The sequence below is a fragment of the Sphaeroforma arctica genome (assembly GCF_001186125.1).
Source record: "Sphaeroforma arctica JP610 unplaced genomic scaffold supercont1.2902, whole genome shotgun sequence".
Classification (NCBI taxonomy): Eukaryota; class Ichthyosporea; order Ichthyophonida; genus Sphaeroforma; species Sphaeroforma arctica.
The window spans coordinates 3,539-4,520 of record NW_014037656.1 but is presented as its reverse complement, the minus strand read 5'-3'; the positions used below and the strand labels follow the sequence as shown (position 1 = coordinate 4,520).

Sequence of the window (982 nt, the reverse complement as noted above, 5' to 3'; positions counted from 1 at the left end):
TATATATATATGAACGACCAGAGAACATTTAAGTATATAGGAAGCACTTTTCACGTCCAAGAGAGAAATACACCTACAAATACAGACACATCGATCAACATATATAGCGCCACATACTGGATCTGCAACACCCGAGGTTAGTTCAGTCAGCGAGGGAAGGGTGAGGCTCATGCCCTGATCTACAGTCTCAAACCCGCGATCGTCATCTGCGGCATTTGAGTTCTTATCTGTGGCATTTAAGCCCTTATTTGTGGCATTTGAGTCTTTATCTGTGGCATTTGAGTCCTTATCTGTGACGATCCCCCAGTCTTTTGTATCTCCTTCTGTCCTAGATGAACTTGCTCTGGTTGTAGTTGATAGAAAATCAATTGGTTGGTAATTGAAGGAACATTGCTTTGGTTATAGTTAAAGCGATTTGGTTCATACTTAGAAGTAAACTTGCCTTGGTTTTAGTTGAAGGGATTTGGTTTATACGTAATGTTAACTTGTGTTAATGGTTTTTGAAGGGATTCGGTTTATGGGTAAGGTGAGCTTGCCTTGGCTCTGGGTAGAGCAATGCTAAAACACGTTAAATGAATGGTTTTTCGACCACTTAAAACACGATGTACCGAAATGCATGAGCGATCGCAGATACAGACGAACTGGATCAGATAACATTTAACGAGCATTGCCATGGGATGGTATACACATATATATATATATACAAAAACACACAAAAACACTAATACACTCACACTCACACACACACAAATACACAAACAAATTCAAACACACATACAACCACGCACAAACGCACGCAAATACACTCGCACAAATACACAAAAAAATTCAAACACATATACAACCACGCACAAACGCACGCAAATACACTCCCACAAATACACAAAAAAATTCAAACACACATACAACCACGCACAAACGCACGCAAATACACTCACACAAATACACAAAAAACTACAACCACGCACAATCGCACGCAAAT

The 982-nt window shown here is 39.6% G+C and overlaps 1 protein-coding gene across 1 annotated transcript in view; it reads right to left on the bottom strand.

The window, feature by feature from the left end:
* Window positions 1-117: 117 nt before the first annotated feature.
* The window catches only part of SARC_13104 (hypothetical protein), a gene marked incomplete at its 3' end in the record, with an annotated part of 1,918 nt that continues 1,053 nt past the window's right edge, over window positions 118-982 (bottom strand). The window contains exon 2 of the mRNA XM_014292772.1: window positions 118-343. Coding sequence (XP_014148247.1) covers window positions 118-343 — 226 coding nt within the window. The remainder of the gene's footprint in view (window positions 344-982) is intronic.